Source organism: Anoplopoma fimbria, chromosome 11 (assembly GCF_027596085.1).
Source record: "Anoplopoma fimbria isolate UVic2021 breed Golden Eagle Sablefish chromosome 11, Afim_UVic_2022, whole genome shotgun sequence".
Classification (NCBI taxonomy): domain Eukaryota; kingdom Metazoa; phylum Chordata; class Actinopteri; order Perciformes; family Anoplopomatidae; genus Anoplopoma; species Anoplopoma fimbria.
The window spans coordinates 23,286,753-23,307,121 of NC_072459.1; the positions used below are offsets into that span (position 1 = coordinate 23,286,753).

The following is a 20,369-nucleotide window of genomic DNA, read 5'->3' on the forward strand; positions in this document are numbered from 1 at the left end:
GTAAGCCTTTACATCTCTAAATCAGTTTGTATTAACTATAAACCTGTGACATTATAAGTGTGTGTTCTGTATATGTAAGTTAATTTGTTGATACAGTAAGTGACTATCTGAGTAACTGACCTGTAGCTATTTGAAAGTCCAACATAGAACATTTCTGGAAGTACAAAATTTACTAACAAACAATCATAAGTTTGCCAATCTCAAGACAGAGTGTCCTTGACAATGTGTGACTCATTTATGTATCTACAGGATGTGTTTGTGTATACCTGAACAGAGCTGATGCAGCGTTTACAGCCTGTGTGGCTACCAGCAGGCAGGAGGAGGAGACTCCACCTAACACAGCCTCCGAAACGGCATCAAAACCTGAACCACTGGGGAAGAGACGCTCGCTTGGTGGCTGCCTGTTCACAGATAAATAAGTGCAATTATTAAATGTAGTCTGGAACCTAGAGGAGCAGTTCCTGGACTACGCAGGGAAATGGACACAAAAATGACAATGTCAGTTTTTTTCCAATATCAAGCAGCCATAGCATCTATGATAAATTCTACAGGAATCACTGTCCAAGCAAATAATCAATTATAGAGGCAACTACCAAATTATATGAAACTGTGTGGATCCTAAATGAGTCAGTTAAACTATTTACTACATTTATGGGTTTTTGATGAAATCTGATAGTCTGTTCTTTTGCGGTATCTATCTGTTATTCTTTGACTTGCTGTGCCAAAACCAGCAGTGACTGTCGCAGTGAACTTGCCCTCCCTCCATCTCACTTCTTGTACACACAGACACTTATTTTCTCTCTTTCAGGGCAGGGACACATAATAAACAAATAGTGCTGACCTATTGGCGTTACAAAGATCACCAGAGTGTGTCTCTGCTCTATGACGGAGCACCACAACAGCTGTGGACTGGCTCCCTGTTGCCACAACAGCAGTCCCTTAGAACATCCTAAATAACACATGCATGCACATACAGGTGCACACAAACATACACACACATTGGCGCTTATCTATGGATACCAACACACACAAAAACAGCCAAAAATGTAGAAGCACTCACTCACAGATATGCACTGGCCGTCTCTCTCTCTCTCTCTCTCTCTCTCTCTCACACTCACACACACACACACACACACACACACACACACACACACACACACACACACACACACACACACACACTTAAGCTTGTTCAGCTTTTAAGAGCTCTGGTCCAGCTTCTTGTTTTACTGTTCCACTCAGCGTAAAGGACAAATTTCCCTTGCCATTGGAAATCTCTTATCCTCTGTATCATTGCCGTGTGACAGGGCGAACATTCCATTAAAATTATGTCAACCTTGCAGAAATATGACAGCGTTTTACTGGCTCGTGATATATTTTCATCTTCGAGCCGGCCGACACTTAATTCAAATATAATTAAACTTCCCAGTGCACCATATTTAACACGTTTTACAGGAGGTTGCTGCTCTGTGTCGATGTAGCTGAAGTTTGTTCAGTTTATGTATAAACATGCAGTGGTGTAAAACATCATGAGCATAGTTGTGTTGTTTTGGTGATATTAAAATGCAAAAGCCTAAAAGCTATTGCTTCATTAAAATTGCAGTTCTAAAGTAAGAAATTCTCAAATGCTCCAAAATCGAAAATAGAAAGAAGTGGAACGACATAAATCATAATCATAGTGTAATTATATTACAACATTTTTACAAAGTGAAATCGATTCCAGGCAATGCTTAAGTCATCAAACTCCATCTCTTTGCATGATAATTATGTCAAATCAATAACACATCTTTCTACAGAGTTCAGTGGGCTATAGTATACAGCGATGATACATGAATAAACTACAATCTGCTTCTTCAGTTTAACATAATTTCCAATGAAAGCTATTTACTGTGAGCTCTGTGGATCATCCTGAGTAACCAGGACAAGGTTTCTGCTGTCCTTTTTCAATCCTTCTCAGTGCGGCAGAGGTCTCTGCAGCAGATATCTCAAAACCTCAGTAAATAAACTCTTAACAGTTTTTTTGTGTTAAGCTGAACTGACCTTTCAACATACATGGATTTACCAATACTTGCATTTGCAAGTAATCGAAAAGGGACCTTAAGACAAAAATGTCAGCCTGGAAAACTGCTGCAGCTAACTGGGATGCTTAAATTGAAGCATAATGAACTTTTCTTTTAGCTGCAGCTGTGTCTACCCTCCTGTGATGTGACAGTTCTCTGTTGGACTGTGGTTACACTCAATGCAACTATTATGATTGGATGCAGATGAGTTGGTAAATGTGTATCCATGCTTCAATGCGACCTACCTGATCGGATAGTGATCGAAGATATTTAGTTGTCAAAGGAACAAGCGGCTGTTTAACGGTGGATACAATAAAATCCTATAAATTCTTCACAATAAAAGTCCCCTGTTGTTGTTAATGCTTACATTTCCTGCCTGCAGTGTTAATATACTTGTTTTATTGAAGGATAGTTGTTAACAAAGTGCATTTAATTGAATTGATAAACGCATTTCATTTTCCTATACATTCTTTTATAAATACGGACAGTCTCACCTTTCCAGTATCTCAGTAAGGAGCAGCAGACCTTGTTTCGGCACTTCCAGGTTGGTCAGCTGCAGAGCCTCCTTCAGACTGCGCACAAGGGACTCAATACCTAAAACACACAAACTCATTGTGACGAAGAAATACTCAACCTGGCCAACAGAGAAAAATCTGTCTCATCTTCAGACAATGATATACTGCATTAAAATGAGAGTGACATGCTCATGAATGCAACAAATGCGCAAAGCATCATCTCACACCAATAAACACAAAATCATGCCAAACAAAAAATGGAAGTGGAACATCTTTCCGATTGAAGGCTACACAGAATCTGCTGTTATGATCTCATGTTTATACTGAGCTAGAGCAGGAACTTAATAGCACGAGGAATGGTTACACCAAACATCCTGTGTACTGGTAAATTAAGTTTGTGTTGCAAGGGCTTTTCAAACAATTGAAAAGCCATTTTATTTAGGTTTCAGCTGACCTAAATAAAATGTCAGCTGGCTGGAGGGAGATCGCCTGAACGTTTCCGCCAAGCTGTTGGCTTTATTGTGTATCATTACGAGTAAATATCACAAAATTATACGTGTTTTTTCTGTTCATAAAAGTACAAGCATCTGAAGATGGCAATAACTACTTAAGTCTGATCTGGAGCGCATAGCTTGTACGTGGTCTGTTTATATGACGTTATGTAGCACTCGCAGGTATCTTCAATCATAACAGTTGTTGAATTATTCATGGTTCAGACCTTTCTGAATAGCTGTCACATGATCTATATTTCCATCAATTATCCATCATCAAATATTTTCAGATGTTAACCGATATACCACGCAACCTAACATTGAAGCTCTACAACGGCCCCTTTCACATAGAGATTCTGCAACACTGTTAAGACGTTCTGTCGTTATACTGTTTTAAACAGAACAGCAAGCTGTCTAAGTTTTCCTACCATAGACCGAGTGACACTGGGAGAAGAAGAGTGGGTCCTCTGTCAGCAACACCAAACAGCTGTAGGCAGACCACAGCAGCACCTCACTTTGACTGCTGGCCAGACGGTCAAAAAGAAACTCTATGAGGGAAAAGAGAGATGGAAAGAAAAAGAGAACATGTGTGAGGGGCTAAAAGGCAAAATGTTTCTACACTATTCACTACAATACTCATCTGTAGCATCTTCATATCATGTCCAAAACAGGGTGTAATAATCTCGTGCAAATTTAGCAAATTAAAAACTAAACAGGATGTTTATATTCTTTTTGAAAGCCCCATTATATTCAGAAAACAAATAACCCCCCTACAATGCTGAAGAGAAAGGTATAAAAACAGAGCAGAAAGCAACAAAGGCAAACAACAGGAAAACGAGATACAGAGAGACAGCAAGAGAAATAATAAAAAAGACAAAGAGAGGGAGTCAAAATGGAACATATAGGAGAGCAGAGCAAATTATTTGTAGAAGACAAAGCAGAGAGGGCAACAGCTTGCATAGCTAGCATATCCCAGCCACTGAGTTTGTGTGTCTGTGTGTGCGTATCACCAGGTACGTCAGCCTTGATGAAGGGAGCACTGCACTGACTGGGAGAATGAACCAGGACAGATGCAATACACCTCGCACTGGTCGCCTGCAACGTCTCATCACCACTCATCAGCAACTAGAAAACACATTTTATTGGCTTTATTAGAATCCACCAATCATTGAAAACAGTTTGCAGAAGTTCCACATTGTTTACAGACATACATTATCGTTTCTTCAACACTGCCAGGCTGCTGATGATAGAAAGAACAATATTTTGCCAGCTATCTGACTCTCAGTACACTGTATATACTCTTAATTTAGGTTATTTTAAGATAAAATGAGATAATCCTTTATTAGTCCCACCATGGGGAAATTACAGCAGCAAAGTGGATAGTGCAAACGAACAAACAAGAGACATAAGAAAAAAAACAAGATCAAAACAAGTATAATAGTTAAAGTTAAAGTAATCACACAGTGAGGGCATAATAAATATGTAAATAAATGTAAAAAAACAAACTAAAATATGATATAATCGGACTGAATGGTTGTCAATATTGCACAGCTGATTGCACAGATTATATATATTGCACAGTGGATACATTGGATTCATATTGCACATGAATGAATAAATGAATGAGGAATTGACAGTTGTGACACTGCCATGTGCAGTCTACTTGGAGCAGTTTTTGCCTTCCAAGTTCTCTGTAGTATTCATAGAGCTGTGTTTGATCTAAAACAGTAAATCTATTTGGTAGGATATATCCTAAAAACAACAAAATAATTTCGATTGGGTGACTATTTAGTTAATTGTTGGATTTTATAACAACTCAACACATAATGGAGATCTACAAAAAAGATGCTAACGTCATGAGCTGTGGTTTAATGTGAGTCACAACTGAGAAAATCTAACTAGATGTAATCTACACATTGATTTCCCAGACATGAAGCACAAATATTTGTCCAGGGTAAACCCTGCCTGAACCCCTATTCAAAGGCACATTAATCCAGGATTAGAATTTCTTGTTATGATTAACGTCAGTGTCAGTATGTGAGTCTTGGGGGTGGGAGCAGGATGTTTGGACAGAGACCTTTTTCAGCATGAGAGGCAGAGGGCACTTGTCGGGGGACTGTTGCTCTTGGTTTTGGCTGAGGATCTGGCCGTTGTCGGCATGGATGTTCTGGTTCTCAGGGCACATGATCTGATCGGTGGGGCTGTTCATCAGAACTGACACTGCCTCGCCCAGCTGCACCAGCAACCACAGCAAGGCTAAGAGATGAAAGACACAATACAGATGCTGATGACAAAGCTCAGTGTTCTGAACCAAATCCTAACAAGTTAATAACAAGCTTTTGGACAAGATACACTTATGATGACATGCACAATGTTTGCAATGACAAAAATAAATCCTGGGAAAAGGATCAACAAAAGGATATAAGAATAATTTCAAACCATGCACACTCAGAACCTAAACACCCAATGCAATAAATAGTTATAAAATTTGCAATTAAATGTTGCCCAGCTGCATGGATTTGTTTTTCCTTTCCAGCCACACAAAGTACGAGAACAAAAACACAACAGATCATAAAGAGCATATTTCTTTTCATGGAAATGTCTTGAACGCAGTGTAGATAATACATCCTTGAATAAAAAATCATAATAATCCTGTTTAATTCCTCCATGTTGCTGTTCTCACTGGGGCTGGAGAGGGTAAGCCTATTACGATTAAATCTATTAAAAATGACACAAACAACAACAGCAAAATCTCAACTGCAGCTACTCTGAAAGCTGGAATAAACCAACCTTGCACTTTAATTCCAAGCTCACAGTGGATCCCACCTCTCTCCCAAGTTAATACGGTGATTAAACAACTTCATATTTCTAGATTTTAATAATAATGACTTTCCTTTTAAATAACTCCATCCTGGTTATCACCCGCTGCACACGCTGGAGTGCTTATTATCCTTAAAACTCAAAATTCCAACAAAATAGCAACACTCTTCCATCTCCGTATAATCCCTCCTCTTTCTCCATGTAGTCTCACCCTGAAGTCAATTCTGGATCTTCACTGAGAAAGATGATGATACACTTGTTATTTTATGTCTTTTTAGCTTCTCTATGATAAAAAAAACTGCTCTATTTCATTATTAATAATCCCTACTAACTAATGGAGATGTATTATGATGAGAAAGGAGCCGTGAATTCACGTTGGTTCTTAAAAATGTCTTAAAAGTGACAATTTTTTGCATTAAAAAACTGAACACAGTTGCCACACATGCTATAAAGCCTTTTACTCCTCTTTTAAAGCTACACCACATTAGTGCCAATCCTAATTATATCCCAAGCAGCTGGGAGTGAGATTATGTTTCCTACATGATAACAAATTCATAATAGCCATTCCCTCACTCTGTCACCAAACTAGCTGCTGGTTTGCACAAATCAAATTTCCATCCATTTTTAATAGCATCCTCCCCTTATCTTGGCTCGGTAATTGTATTTTGAATGCTTGCCTAAGATAAGCCTGCTGTACCGATGTGAACAACTTCAAACCTGTAGAAGAAAGCACTTCAGTCTCACTTAGACTATCTAGTGCTGAAGAAAAATAAATGAGGCCATCATTTTCCGTCCAGGCATTAAGATGCTCCCGACGTACTGTATGCTTTTACACACTCATTTTGAAAAAAGTAAGTTTCTAAAAAGGAAAAAGTCACAAAACTCTAGACAGAAAATTCTTATATAGAATATATCCTGGCAATGCTCAAGACAGCTGAATAAAATAAGTGTCAGATGTTTTATTTCTCACCGACACAGTTGTTGATGAGTTGGGGGGAGCTGGCATTGGCCAACGTCTGCAGCAACAGGATACACACTCTGTCCCTGATGGCAACGGGCAAAGACTGAGCCGCCGAGCCCCCAGCTGTCCCAAACAGTTTTTGCCACACATACAGGACCGAAGCCTTCAGCGCTTCATCTGGGTAAAGCAAGGCAGAGCACAGGTGCTCCAGCAAGGGCACTGATGGACAGAGATGGGGGACAGATGAGTACACACAGAGTAAAAGAAGAGGATACCTGATCATGTGGGGGAAAACCGGGATGGTGCAACTACAAAAATAAAATATATATTTTATATATAAATAGAACAAATCAATTAAAGTTGGTTTAATCTTGCTATGTGTCTACAGATAAAATGTTTTCTTGCCTTTCCCTTTTCCAGACTTTTTATTATTGTGTCTAACAAAGTCTCGCTCAAAGAGAAGTCGTTAAGAAAAACGTTCAGAAAAATGTATTTCCCTGAAGAGTCTTTTCCATAATGTAGTAAGACATGCTCAGTGGAAAAACAAGCCCATTTACTGGTTGTACATTGACAGTGAGGAATTGCCCCGAGTGATTACATTACAGCCTGTTTCAAGGTGGGTGCCTACAGTATTCTCCCTCAATACTGGACCAATATTAAAAAACTGTTGTCCCCTTTAGTCCGAAAAATAAGGTCCAGGTTTAAAAAATACTAAAGTTACCCTTTAAAATAAGCGAGGAGCAGACAAAGATACCCAGAGGAGGCACCTGCATGGAAATGGAGCAAACCCCTGCAAACAAAGTCTGTTTTTGAGTTTCACCTGAACAACCTCTTCAGCAATGACAGACAATGAGAGAGCCAACACAGAGGGAAAGTTGCCATGAAGATGACAGGATTGACGTTAGGCTATTGAGGAGAGAGCAGAGTGAATTGGCAGGCTGAAGAGAGAGAAAGAGTGAAAAAAGGAGATTAAAAATACACAGGGGTAGGACAGGAGTCTTTTCTCTGAGAGTCACAGGTTGGCTTACTGACAAAGAGAACGAATGACTCAGAATCTGAAGAATGGGAAAAGAGAAAGACAGTTATGGAGAGAGTGATGGTTCAAAAGAAAAAGATAAGAAGAGAGAGGTGGAGGTAGAAAGGCTTAGTAAGAGTAAGAGAGAAAGCCAGCGGGAGAGTATAAGACAGATGTGGGGAAGGAAAGCCATCCACAAGAGTCAGAAAAAAGAGGAATAGAGAGAGACTGAGGGACTAAAGCAAGACATGGAGAGAGATAAAATTACAGATACCACCTCTATCAAGACACAACAAAAGAAATGACATTAGGTAAAACTTACTGCAACACAAACATCATAAAGAGAAAAATCCACCTGTTGAATAGCCAGATTAAATTAAGTGTAAAGAGTAATAATAAAAAAGGAAGTCGCTTTGTAAATATAGAGGACTCGAATGCATTGTTCTGTAAACATAAACAAATGTCTAAATAAAACATGAAAATCATTCTAATCACTGTGAGATAGTCAACAATGGCTACAACAAGAATATCCAACTAGAATACAAGAAATCTCTGTCTGTCTGTATGTCCTTGCATATCTTTTTCACACTTGCCAGGTGTATTGCTGAGGACCCAAGGACGTGGTGTGTCAAATAAGATAAGAGCGATAAGATAATCCTTTATTAGTCCCGCAGCGGGGAAATTTGCAGGATTACAGCAGCGTAGGGTAAAGTGCACACAAGAGACATAGTAGAAGAAAGACAAGATAAAAATAAAATGAAATAAAAAACAAGTATTATAAATAAGCAATAAAAAACAGTAAAAAAAAAAAAAAAAAAAAAAAACACAATAACTGAAATATTATATGTACAGACAGAAAAACTATTATAGCTATAATTGCACGGTGTATTGTATTGCACGTGTCATGTGGTCTGCTGGGAGCAGAGCTGGTTGTGCAACCTGACAGCAGCAGGAAGGAAGGACCTGCGGTACCTCTCCTTCACACACCGGGGGTGAAGCAGCGGTGGTGAAGGAGCTGCACAGAGCTGCCAGGGCGTCCTGCATGGGGTGAGAGGTGTTGTCCATCAGGGATGACAGCTTGGCCATCACCCTCCTGTCTCCCACCACCTCCACCGTATCCAGTGGACACCCCAGCACACTGCTGGCCTTCCTGACAAGTTTGTTGAGTCTCTTCTTGTCAGCTGTCGAAATGCTGCTGCTCCAGCAGACCACTGCATAAAAAATGGCTGATCCCAGCACAGAGTCGAAAAAGGTCCTCAGGAGTGCTCCCTGCACGCCAAAGGACCTCAGTCTCCTCAGCAGATACAGTCTGCTCTGACCCTTTTTATACAGTGAATTTATGATTAGTCTAGTCCAGTTTATTGTTCAAGTGAACACCCAGGTACTTATAAGATTTCACAATCTCAATGTCCTGTCCCTGGATGTTCACTGGTTTTGGAGGACAGTGTTTACCCCGGCGGAAGTCCACCACCAGCTCTTTGGTTTTACCAGAGTTGATCTGGAGGCGGTTCCGCCGGCACCATCCTATGAAGTCCTGGTTCAGTTCTCTGTATTCCCTGTCATCACCGGCAGAGATGAGGCCGACGATTGCAGAGTCATCAGAGAACTTTTGCAGGTGGCAGTTAGCAGAGTTGTGTTTGAAGTCCGAAGTGTAGATGGAGAAGAGGAATGGAGCCAGAACGGTTCCTTGTGGGGCCCCTGTGCTGCAGGACACCAGATCTGACTCACACTCCCGTATCTCCACTATCCCGCACAGCTGGTCTGTGCAGGACTTGAGGAGCCTTGAGCTGATGCCGTCTGGACCCGTGGCCTTTCTCACCTTTATCTTCTTCAGTTCTTTTCTCACCTGGTTATTTGTGAGGGACAAGTTGGGGGGTGGGGGCTGTGTGCTGTAGGTTGTTGGAGTGGGGGTGGGGTGCTTGTGGGGTGCAGTGTTATGGTGCAATTTGTGCAGTGTTTTGGTGCAATTTGGACACGCAACAAGTTAAATATAAATTTACTTTGAACAAACAAGCGAACCGCCCTCTGTTCAGTGGTTCAAACTCTTCTGTGGTTCTCGATGCAAGCAACTCTCACGGGGTCCAAACAATTGTATTTTGCCTGCCCCCAATGGGGACACAATCCAAACAGCCTCACCACTAACGGGGACTGCACTAGTATCACAAATGACATATTGAAAGAAGACAGGGGTTGCAAAACAATGTGTGTGTGTACTAAAGAGATGGCGGTGGGACACAGCGCAGACTGAAGGCTGACTTTCTAACACCATAATCATATCATAGCTTATTGAGGAAATGGCAGCTTACAGATCAGGTCAAATGACTGACCAACAGTAACAGAGGACGTTAGAGACCTAGAGCAACACACTATAATCACATACGAGAATGAATGAGCTTGTACAGTGGGGGGTAAATTAGTTATTAACCAAGCTCTGTCAATCAGGCATCTTAATGTAAGTGAGATAACCTTTAGCGTTTACATGACAGCTTTAATAAGTTCTTAGTTATTGTGGGTATAATCAAATTATTATAGAAAAATATAAGAAGGTCGGACAGAGACAGACAGAAATGGCTTCAGAGAATAAAGAGAACGACTTTGAGAACTGAGGATGAACGTTGTTTAAGTGCAGTGCAGCGACGGAGTTGGAAGGACACAGAGGAACAAAGAGTCAGCGACAGTAGAAGAGAGAGAAAAAAGAGATGACAGAGTAGGAGAGCCAAGCCCAAACCCAGCTGCTCTGTAGAGCAGATCAAAACCCATGTGAGGCAGGACAGGCTACCAGACATGTTTGATTAAAACAAAATATATGAGGCGGCCAAGATGAGAGCCAGGCATAAAGAGAGGAGAAAGCGAAGAAGGGAGAGGGGGGAGGAGGGAGATAAGACCTCCACAAGCAGAGGACGGAAACGCAAGAACAATATTTAAGAGTGGTAAAAGAATGGGTGGAAAATAAAACCCTTTTTGATGTTGAACACCACATTTTATGACGCAAACATCCAACCACAGAGACAGACGTACAAAAAGCTGAAACAAAAAAGATAAAACACTTTTCTTTTGCTTTCTTTAACACGTAAAACGAAAGGTTCTTTTTCCGTTTGCCTTCTTTACTGTGTTGATGTCCCACTGTGACGCTGTGAACTACCACTCTCTGATCCTCTTGTGATGCGCTTTCTGCAGAATTCTCTGTTGTTTTGCACTTGTTGTTTCAGCCTGCTTAACTAAAGCTTTCTGTGTTTTTTGACTTTCAGCTACCAGTGTTTTACCAAATAAAAAAATGTAATTGTGTTTTGTCCATCCAAATATTTACCCCTTGGAAGTCAAAAATATTTTTCTCTATGTCTTTCTTTCAAATGTCTGCATAGAAAGCAGTAAGTGCTGATGGATCCGCCAAAATGCTGCATTAACGTGTAGTCTTAACAGAGATATTATGTTGTTGGATTATGGAGCTGTGATCATCTCAGCCTGTTAGAAACACTGCAGCAATTGTCCTTTCATCCCCACATCTTCCATGTAATCTTTGCCTGCCTTCTTCTTTCCTTATCTCATTAATGCTTCATCTTCACTCCCACCTCACTCATTTGTCTGTATCCACTCCTCGGTAAGGGAGGACGACACTAGCAATGCAGAAATGAGCGAGGGAGTGGGGAACAGAGAGAGAGAGAGCATACAGAACAGGTTCAGGCAGAGAAAAGCAAAGGGCTGAGAGAAACACAGGGGTTAATCAGTTCGATGGACAGGCGGACAGGGAGTGAGAGAGAGAGAGAGAGAGAGAGAGAGAGAGAGAGAAATATGTGTCGGGTGCTCTGGGCTCCTGTTGTCATTGCCGTGCTGTTGTCATTAGTCCAAACAGCCCCACAGAGACTTGTTGAGTGACAGGCCACAGACAGCCGCACACCATCAATAGAGGCAGCCCACATCTCGCATCCGCATCACAACAACCGGGCGCTACCTTAGGCTGTTCAGGGGAGCTTGTAGAACTCATTAGAATACATGACGGCGGACACACACACGTTGCGTAGTAGAATAACTATCCTGCCTGCTCACATTCACTCTTGCCTGTAAAAACAAGCATTCAGGCATGACACAAACATACAACAACACGCACACGCCTGAGGTTGATTAATGAGCTCATTAAACTGAGCGGCATAATGGTTCAGGAAGTAGACAGCCATCATACAGGTGACTGCGGCAGAGGTTAAATCGATTCTGCCTCACTACACTGCAGGACTTTACATATATATGAAGATATAAATATATCCATTTATATGGGGAATTTAAGGGGAAAGGTTGGATGAACATGTATTTGTAACTTTTGTAGCGTTTTCACAACAAGAGCTGGCTTGGCATTGGCGCGGTTATCTCAATGCAGCTGGAGCGTAATTTAAAAGGTCAGAGCGGCTAGAGAGATTGAATTGGGAAAGTGCAGAGGAAAAGGATATGAAAAATGCGAGTTTGTGACTTTTTCCCAAGACTATTTCAAAAGTGGACAAAGCACAAATGTTTTTATGCATTGGGGATGTAATTGAAAAGGTCAAAATAGGCTGCCGTGATTGAATTTTGGATTTCTCGTTGCAGAGAACAAGGGAAGCTGAAAAATGTAATATTCTTTCATATTCCTTCTCCCAGTGTGTCGCATTATTTTTGAATCCAATTATTTTAGATAGTATCGAGAAGATTGACATAACAGGCGTAACAGCATGCAGAGCCATCTGAGATCTGACCTAATCCAAACTCATTTGCAGTTTTAAAACCCAAACCAAAATGCATCACCCTATTGTCCAGTATTAGGACACGTAAGCAGAATACTTTGAACTGCTGACAACATTTCAAAGTAAAATAGCTGTTTATCACCTGCCCTCTAGCAAAGCAATGTTATGTTTCAAAACAGTAGCTTTTGGTGTACGTGTATTGACCGTAAGTGCTAGTCATAACCATTCAAAATGACAATGCACATGAAAATGTACTGCTGTTTTTACACCAGTGCCAGTGTATATAACTGTGAGATGTGACTGGGTGTCTCTTGCAGTGTCTCACCATACTGAGTCACCAGACTATTGGCCACGTTGGGAACTGCTTCCACTAGGTTCCCCAAGAAGTTGAAGGTGGGCAGAAAACCCTTCACACCGAGCTGGTCACTGAGCTGGAAATATATATATATATATACACAAAATAAAAATGATTAACAATAGATATTTAACAATGGGAAAAGGAACATGGAACAGGCACATATTCACAATGTAAAGCTTTACAGCATTTCAGCTATATGTCTTATATAGGTATTATTTCAGCAGCACAGCATGCTTGAGAAAATATACTTCCATAATTATATCTATGATTTTTATTTAACATTATGTTGAAAATGATTCAACTACAAGTACTACAACACCACAATTTATACTCCAGATCCTCTTACATATTAATCTGAGACACATCCCTGTAATTCATTGTTTTTCTGAACTGAGAAAACAAACCTGGTGCTTTTTCCAGGACTTCAGTATTTTCTTTAAAACGTTCAAATCAGAATATATTCTAGCAACGTAGATGAGACCTGTCTGCACCTCTGCCTGGTGTTATAACTCTCCGTCATCCTCAGTACACACAGCTTCACCATCATCCACCTGCAGCTGCGGCTGCCAAATGAGGCTTTCCCCAGAGGTGACACACCAGCAGCAAGAGGGATACAAGCCCAGTCTTGTTTACTAGACTACCCTTGGAGGATATGTTGTTGATTTCTGTCAAGTGCTATTAAATATGTCATGATGTTGATGCGTGTTCTGCGGCTGCACGTGTAGAGGAGCAGGTGTGTTTCTTTATATGTCTGTAAATGTGTTTGTCCCACCTGTTTGTGTATCTCATCCAAAACAAAGCGGTACGACAGCTCGCTCTGAAGCTCCAAAAGCAGCTGAACCAGCACTGACACACATAAACGCACACAAATGCGTGCGTTTACACCGACATAAACGTTAACAAAAACACATAGAGAAACATTCATTAAACTTTGGCATTACATTTTAAAATATTTTTCTTCATAATATTTACATACATCCGTTCCCTGCAAAAAAAAGGTTAGAACATTTAAAATCAGGTTCATGAACGTTATATCATGAACTTGTTTAGTTGACGAGAGGTAGAGGTCAAATCTTTCTATAAAATAAATTTAATTAGCATTATCAAGACAATTAAAAATAAACTCTGATGTCCAAGTTAACCACTGTACTGCATTTTGAAAATTCAAAAGTGTTCATTGTAAGTGATAACCACTTTTGCAGATACCAAATTCATATACTGAACTTGTCATACTCTTATTGTAAGCGGTGCAGATCTTTTGGCAATATGTCATGTTTGATATGTTTTTTTTTTATTCATAATAACACAGAATGAATAGTTACACAGATACCAAGATAAAATATGGTCTTGTTATCAAATCAAATTGTAGATGAAGGGTTTGATTGACGATCAATAAGTTGATCATAGCATATATTTACAACCTATTCCATAAGTTAAGGCCTCAGCTACAATCATTTCTGACTCACAATGTCTGCAAAATCTTCATTGATCATGATCTAGGTGCCTTTACCTTTTTTTCCTCTTTTTAGAATTCCCATGCTATCTTTGAATCTGAGCAGCTTCATCCCCATTGACCTTGGATTATTAGCTTGATCGTGACATTTTCCCTTGGGATGTACATATTCAACCTCAATTGATTTGAGGTCAAAGTCCAATTTGTCAGCCAGAAAATGTTTAACTTCAGATTCTGTTCCTTGCCATGATTCGCTCCTCTCTTAAGGGACTCTATCAATGATGATTTTGTTACTCTTTGACTGACTCTCAAGGTACCTGCGGAAGAGCCGATCTGTCATGAAGACGACATGCAGGTATAATTCTCAGCTAAATCAAAAGCTCTTGTAACATTAGCTGCTTTAAATCAACATGAATGCTTAGCTGATGTTAGAGAGGTTTCTTTTCCCTACTTTGTTTCTCCTCACACACACACACACAAACATTATGACTGCATTATTTATAGGGCTCAAATGAGGTTCACAATGTGTTCGTCACAAATTCTCTGTGCAAAGAGCAAAACCAGTGTCAAATTTTAAGCAACCCTACTTACACAATAAAGCAAAGTGGCCCCCTAAGGCATTTTGAGAAAGCTAACATGACATCTTCTAACGTCATTTGCACTTAACAAAAGATTTTTGCATTTTGGAAGACAAATCTGACTGTGCACTAAAAACAGCTACATCCACTATGAGTCCAACATTAAGACCAAATCTGCATACAGCAGCCTGAACTGATCATTTATACGAAGAGAAAAGGTACTGCAAAGCAAGCAGTAAAATTATATTAATTAAATGAGGTCAAAGCCTTGAAAAATGTTACATTGAGGAACTGCAGAGTGAGGTCAACTTAAGATCACCTTATTAATAGGAAGAGACCATCATCACAGTCACAGAGAGTTCTTGTGTAAGTGTCTTCGAAATAAGAGTGACTCATAGCCTGTGTGTGTGTGTGTGTGTGTGTGTGTGTGTGTGTGTGTGTGTGTGTGTGTGTGTGTGTGTGTGTGTGTGTGTGTGTGTGTGTGTGTGTGTGCGCGCTCTCAGACTGTCTGCGTTAGAACAACTTCATAAAAAAGTCTGTGTCTATGTTTGTGAGCAGGCTGTTTTGGCGCATACAAGCACACACACATATTATCTTAACAAAAAAAAAGGCATCTCTTCACCTTGGTCAACCTTTTCCAGAGTGGCTTGGTCCTCCACAGTCTGAAGCATCCCTAGGGACAGAACAGAAATGACACAAACCCATTGCGATTTGAAGAGGTCTAACAAAGATATAATGAGAAAAAGAAGGCTAGATACATGACAAAGGATTAACTAGGTTAAGCAATGAGAGCTTTGCAAAATGGAGGACACGAAGTACAAGGAGATTCAAGTTATTGAGAGTTGAGGTCTAATTGATCATACTGTACACTTTATAAACGCATAGCAGCAAAAAAAACATGTCATGAAGCAAGTGTGTGAGAACTGCTACAACTGTTATGGCTGCATCTGTATATGCTACACTACAAGCAGGTACAAATGAAATGAAAGAAATGTTTTAATTGTATTATGCTCTCGTTTCTTTTCAGCAGAACTCAATTCAGCAGACCGTAATGGCTCTTTTACTGTCATATTGGTCGTAGCTTTACCGATTTACCATTTACCACACAACATCTCATTGCCCTAATTTGATTAGAGCCCAAATGGCATAATAATACTGTCATACGCTATAATAACCTGTTGAAATTCATCCAATGGGGAGGTCAGTATCAGTTGCATTAAAACACACTGCGGTGGTAAGAATTTTATAAACTAACACACCTGTGCTTTCAACCTGCCATCCTCATAGTCCTGTCCTATAGAACACTTAATTAATTGTGGTGGGGATAATATACTGGCCCTGGCAGACAAGTATTTGCCACAATACAGGGATAGTAAAGCTACTCGCCTTGTATGCAAGCCTGATCTCAGAGGGTAACTGGCTTCACTCGGCGGTTGTCATAATATTGATGACTTTATATACAGCCAGGATAGATGGATGATTGCTGCACCAATTCATGCTCACTAAAAGATTCTCATCAATCATTGTATCATAATAATGTAATTTTTGCATTGGTATGCAGTTTAATACTCTACTTATAGCTTGGTCTGCAGAGAATATTTACAGTATTTAGACAGTCAGAAACAAGTAGTTTAAAGAATTTAACGATGCAATTACATGCCAATTTCACATTGATTTGATCTAGCTGTCATGAAAGAGGAACATCAGTTATATCAACGGGAACAAAATGTAACACACGGTACTCAATGAAGGTCCAAAGATTTGCTCAGTTTATCATCAGTTAAAGTAGTGCATGTATGGGTTTGATCCGCAGATATCAAGTGTGTACTCTGATTATGTCTATAACATGAAAGAAAATCAGTGAACAGCTGGTCAACTCTATTGAATCTATTTTTAAACAGAATTATATCATATTGAAGATGTTTTTATCTTACTAAGATACCACAGGTATTGAGATAAGATCTATTGTCTTGGTTGTTCAGTCCTGACCTTGGCGAAAAGCAGTGATGTGACTGCAACACTAGCACGACTGTGGACTGACCCAGTTGAGATAGTTTCAACTGGGTCAGTTGCAAACTCAAGCCAGCAAGATGTCTTGAACAACCAGTGCTGGTTTGTGATGGTCAATATCAAATGGAGGATCTGTGCAATAATCATGCGCACTTACATCTTGATGCTTCTTGATAAATTACCTTCCAAACTCAAACCCACATTATGACTTATCAGCGTAATACTTGCAACAACAGAACAGGTTAGAGATGAAAGCCCAGCGCGTACTAGTCATTTTTGCTAGTCCTTCCTTCGCATCTTAACTTAATGCCGGATGATCCAGTGTTTCTCACCCAGTAGAGAAGCTGTAAAACGCAGAGACACGCTGTTGTCCTGTCGGAGCAGCTCTCTCAAGGCCCCCGGAGAACACCTCAGCACCCCACTGATACCAGACAAGGCAAAAGACTTCCTCACTGACTGCAGCAGAAACAGAGGGAGAGAGAGAAATACGTGGGAGGCTAAATAAAGCCTTTGCATCAAGGGAAATTAACAGGATAATGTATTTTCCGTAAATATTTTGTGATCAAAACTAATGAAAGTACCTAAGACAGGAATTGCTGGCGGATAACACACACACACACACACACACACACCTAGCTTTAACTTAACAAACACTATCCAGACAAATAATGGAACGATTAATTTTGATCTAGGAAAGCCTCATTTTTAAAAAGGTTTAAAACAAGTTAATACTCTTCACCCCTATATCTTCACTGTCAATCATTTCAATGACACAGGCCACACAGAGCAGCATCCCGCCCCCCTCTGCAGGCCCAAGGCGGCCGCTCCATTTTGGGTCATGCCGGAAGTGGAACTTGTCAAAAACAATATCCACGCTTGTCATTTTGGTCGTTCCACCTGTTAACACAGACAATTAATATTTTGGTGTATCATATCACATTTTGAAAGTCAGGCAGAAGAATACAAAGCTAGCTATCCCAGCTAGGCTGTGTGAAGGAGAGGTACTGCAGGTCCTTCCTTCCTGCTGCTGTCAGGCTGCACAACCAGCTCTGCTCCCAGCAGACCACATGACACATGACAATAATAACATGACAATAAAAACCTGTGCAATACATTACACTGTGCAATAAGATAAGATAAGATAAGATAATCCTTTATTAGTCCCGCAGTGGGGAAATTTGCAGGCTTACAACAGCAGAGAGTAAAGTGCACACAAGAGACATAGTAGAAGAAGACAAGCTAAAAATAAAAAATAAAAATAAAATAAAACAAGTATTATAAATAAGCAATAAAAAAACAGTAGAAAAAACAACAATAACTGAAATATTATATTTACAGACAGAAAAAAAACAACAACTATTTTAACTATTTTTAACTATTATTGCACAGTGTAATGTGTAATGTATTGCACAGGTTTTTATTGGCATGTTATTATTGTCATGTGGTCATGTAGGTCAATAATAGTTAAAAAAGTTAAAAATAGTTGAAATAGTTGTTTTTTTCTCTGTCTGTAAATATAATATTTCAGTTATTGTTGTTTTTTCTACTGTTTTTTTTTATTGCTTATTTATAATACTTGTTTTATTTTATTTTTATTTTTCATTTTTTAACTATGTCTCTTGTGTGCACTTTACTCTACGCTGTTGTAAGCCTGCAAATGTCCCCGCTGGGAAAATAAAGGATTTATCTTATCTCATCTTATCTTATCTTATCTAGACAGCTTAACTAATTAAAGCTAACTATAGCATTAAGCTAGCGTTAGTAAATTAGCAACTTTCGTCATGCTCATCAAAAACAAACCTTAGGTATTTTTAAGGAAAACTTTCAAAAAGAAAATGGAGCTGAAGTATTGACAACGCTGCCACAACAAATAAGTAAAAAATATGTAATTCACCAAACTAAACATTAATTAAATCAAAGAGTTATGCGCCGGTCAGGTCATGTGCTCATGGTGCGTTCAAGTCAACCTCGGAATTCACGGAATCAAAAAAACATTGCTGACCGTGAAACGCTCACCGGGACAAAGTGCTCTGTGAAACACATTTAAACTCTCAACAGTGTAATACCGAATAATCTTTGTTTAGAAAATATATCTTTCAGAAATGGTCTACCATAAGCAGTTAATAACATGGTGAGATATTCTGACATTGATTTACATGCAGAACAGATTTTACAAAACTTTATTAAACAATATATTAAAATGTAAGTAGAAAAACAAATATAATGGCAACTAATACACCAAAGTTAATGATAACATTTTTATTAGGTAATGTTATTATGTAAAAAAAGTATTCAAGGTCAACTAAATAATAGTTAAACATCGAATAATTAGCCTGTATAGATGTATAAGGATTTCTGTGTGTATAATAATCTTTTTACCTACTGCATTTGCTTATTGTTTTTTGTGATGCCAAGAATTGAGGTCAACTCAGTGAAAAGAAGGATGAGTAAAACAACACAACTTTCCTGATTGTTATTTCAGTGTTATTCTATAAAAACAGTCCATTGGTGAACAACTATGGACATTATTCCAAGCTATTACACCATAATTGTCAAGCAATAAGGAATTCCGCCTACAGTGTAGGTATTTCAATTTATTCTATGATATTTCATCAAATTAATATACCTATTGGTTAAATGTCTTGGCTGTCCGTTAGTTACATCACACTTAAGTGATTCAGATAGGAGTGATCTCGATAATAATTATGGTGGCAAAATACTGCATTTGCCAAGTTATCACTTTTCTTTTTTTTACCTGAATTGCCTGAACTTAGGTTCCACGTTTCTTCTCAAGGGTTTGTTCTTCCATCGTAGTTTATACAGTAGTGGTATCAAAAGTGGGAGTGTATCAAAAGTCTCTGAAGTTCAAGGGAAGGCTCATATCTTATATTTGAGGCATACACTATCTTCAAAATGATGCATCAGCAACTATTTATCCTCCAAGGAATGTCATTGCTGAATAATATGCTGTGGATATATAGTGGGATGCATAAGACTGTTTTGCAGTATCATTAAGCAGTGAAGGCCACAATTTGGTTATCGCCATGACAACAAAAGCCTCTCGGCAGCTATCTGATGATGGGAGTGTGGGGGCGACTATCAACCACTACGAACATGTCAATTTATAATCGCTCTCTACTTCTCCTTAAACACAGTTCACTGCACATCAAAGAAGTGCACGACATAAAGTGAAGCCAGCTCAGCATTGCCTCATGAGCGAGAGCATGTCTCTGTGTGACAGTGTGCACAAGTGTGTGCACTCATGCACTCTGGCTAATCTCTCAAAGGGTCTCAGTGTGCAATATGTGTTTGCAGGAAGTGGTCAAAGCAACGGTTGGTTGACTGAAAAGAGTAGCAGACTTCTAACAAGCAGGTGGAACATACAGTATTTATTTCCAA

General features: G+C 39.4%; 1 protein-coding gene across 1 annotated transcript in view; it reads right to left on the reverse strand.

Annotated features, from left to right (window-relative positions):
- The window catches only part of LOC129098946 (meiosis inhibitor protein 1), a 51,413-nt gene extending 33,560 nt beyond the window's left edge, over positions 1-17,853 (reverse strand). The window contains exons 1-11 of the mRNA XM_054608088.1: positions 17,710-17,853; positions 17,303-17,426; positions 15,583-15,633; positions 13,702-13,775; positions 12,897-13,002; positions 6,857-7,066; positions 5,144-5,322; positions 4,077-4,191; positions 3,495-3,614; positions 2,555-2,654; positions 267-401 (exon numbers count right to left, since the gene is read on the reverse strand). Of these exons, the coding sequence (XP_054464063.1) occupies positions 267-401; positions 2,555-2,654; positions 3,495-3,614; positions 4,077-4,191; positions 5,144-5,322; positions 6,857-7,066; positions 12,897-13,002; positions 13,702-13,775; positions 15,583-15,633; positions 17,303-17,426; positions 17,710-17,853 (1,358 nt within the window). The remainder of the gene's footprint in view (positions 1-266; positions 402-2,554; positions 2,655-3,494; positions 3,615-4,076; positions 4,192-5,143; positions 5,323-6,856; positions 7,067-12,896; positions 13,003-13,701; positions 13,776-15,582; positions 15,634-17,302; positions 17,427-17,709) is intronic.
- Between the last annotated feature and the right edge of the window lie 2,516 nt (positions 17,854-20,369).